General features: G+C 37.8%; 1 protein-coding gene across 1 annotated transcript; it reads right to left on the minus strand.

Moving 5' to 3' along the window:
* Positions 1 to 205: 205 nt before the first annotated feature.
* LOC113871765 (vinorine synthase-like) lies at positions 206 to 1,540 on the minus strand. Its single transcript, XM_027508868.1, has one exon. It carries the CDS (start codon positions 1,538 to 1,540, stop codon positions 206 to 208), a length of 1,335 nt encoding a protein of 444 aa, XP_027364669.1.
* Between the last annotated feature and the right edge of the window lie 314 nt (positions 1,541 to 1,854).

Raw genomic sequence — 1,854 nt, forward strand, 5'->3', positions numbered from 1 at the left:
CTTCCAAACACTGATCTTTGGAATGGGATGATGCAACATGCCAATATTAATGATGGATGACAAATGACTGCTTTAAACAGCAAGGACAATATTTTTCAAAATCTGCAAGAATAACAATTTATCAATTCTTTGTGGCCAATACATGTAGAACAACCTTAATATTTCAATTGTTTCTAGTCAATTGATTCATCAGCAGATGTCAAAACTATATGTGTGAAACACTAGGATTAGGCAAAGCCAATCTGAGAAACTCCTCATTCTTCTCCAATTTAGCTATATGTTGAATTTCCATTGTCAACCAAGCTTCCATGCCTTCACCAGTTTCCATGATAACAGCCACATTGGGCAGAGTTTCCTGATCACCTCCTCTAACACCAGCCCACAAAGGCTTCCCCCAACCAAAATCTAGCTCACTGAAATTTAAACCACACCAACTTGTTAACACAGTTGGAATTGGACTCCTTGTTTCCATGCCTTGAGGCAAATCCACACACTGATTGCTCCCTAAGATATTGGGATCACTTTTCACTCTTAAAAACAATTCCCTTGATAGCTTTCCAAATTTCTCTCTAGCAATACTAATCAAATATCTAGCATCAGTGTCAACATTCACTGTTTCACAACATACCATTACTGGCCACAAAATGTTTCCTATGGTGTATTTGGAGAAAGGCTCACCCATCCTCCTCCTCATGTCCACTATATGGATAGCCACTGCTGGTCTTGTGCTATCTCCACATTCCATCTTGTATGCAAGTGTCATATGTTTCCAAATGAAAGCAGCCAGTGCTTCATATCTTGTAGGAGAATTTGAGCTTTCATTATCTTTTGCATCAGCTCTTAGAGTGTTGATGGATTGTGCATCAAACACAAACCTTCTTGTGGTGCAATTTTTTTGTACTTTTGAGTCCTCATTATTTTGACCAACATGGTCATGCAAACTCAAATGATTTATTGGTGGAAAGAAAGAAGAAGCTGAGGTGAAATCAGGAGATGGAGTCTCCTCCCTAGACCCACGGCAGATAGAAGCCCACGTAGTTTGGAAGAGGCTTCCAGAGCAACCATCAAGGAGAGTGTGGAGATTGCAGGTACCTATAGCTATTCCACCACAATTGAACATGTTCACTTGTACTAGTACTTGGGGTAACACTTCTCCATTTGGGTGCATTTTATTTGGCTCACATGGGAGCAATTTATTCAGAAATTCTAGCTTAGGTGGTGTGAGGAACTCAATCATGTTATGGTTTACCTTGGCTTCCAAGTAAAGAGCACCCTCATCATTACAAGTGATAAAGGTGTGGTTTTTTCTTCTACCTGCTATAGGGTAGAAAATGGTTAGTGTCTCAGACAGTGATCTTTTCAACTGAGCACAGATATGAGAGGTTTCCAAGAAGGGTTCTTTCTTGGGGTAAAACAAAACCATTGGCAAATAGGTGACAAGTTGAAGCTGATCAAACAGACAGAGTTGAAAGAATTTGTTTTCGTTTGGTGTGGGCAAGAATGGTTTGATTGTTTCTCTTGATGTGATTGTGATTTCCATACCCAACTACTTATGTTAACAAGTTTGTTTTCAGACATCAATGACCCTTTAAAATGATTGGTTTTGAGAGGGGTGTTTAGTAAACCGGTAAATGGGACAATTGAAGTCATTAATTGGCATTGAATTGAACTAGAAACATATGTGTGATAGAACTCCATATATTTGTTAGGTTATGAATTCCCTGGTGATTGCTGGTATTAATTAGTGGGAGTTGTTAATCGAATTAAATCAATTAATAAAGTTAAGTCTATTTCTAACCACAAAACTTGAGAATTAGAATATATTTAATTTCTGTTTTAAAAATAATAATTTAT

This window comes from Abrus precatorius, unplaced genomic scaffold (genome assembly GCF_003935025.1).
Source record: "Abrus precatorius isolate BTA unplaced genomic scaffold, Abrus_2018 Scaffold7, whole genome shotgun sequence".
Classification (NCBI taxonomy): domain Eukaryota; kingdom Viridiplantae; phylum Streptophyta; class Magnoliopsida; order Fabales; family Fabaceae; genus Abrus; species Abrus precatorius.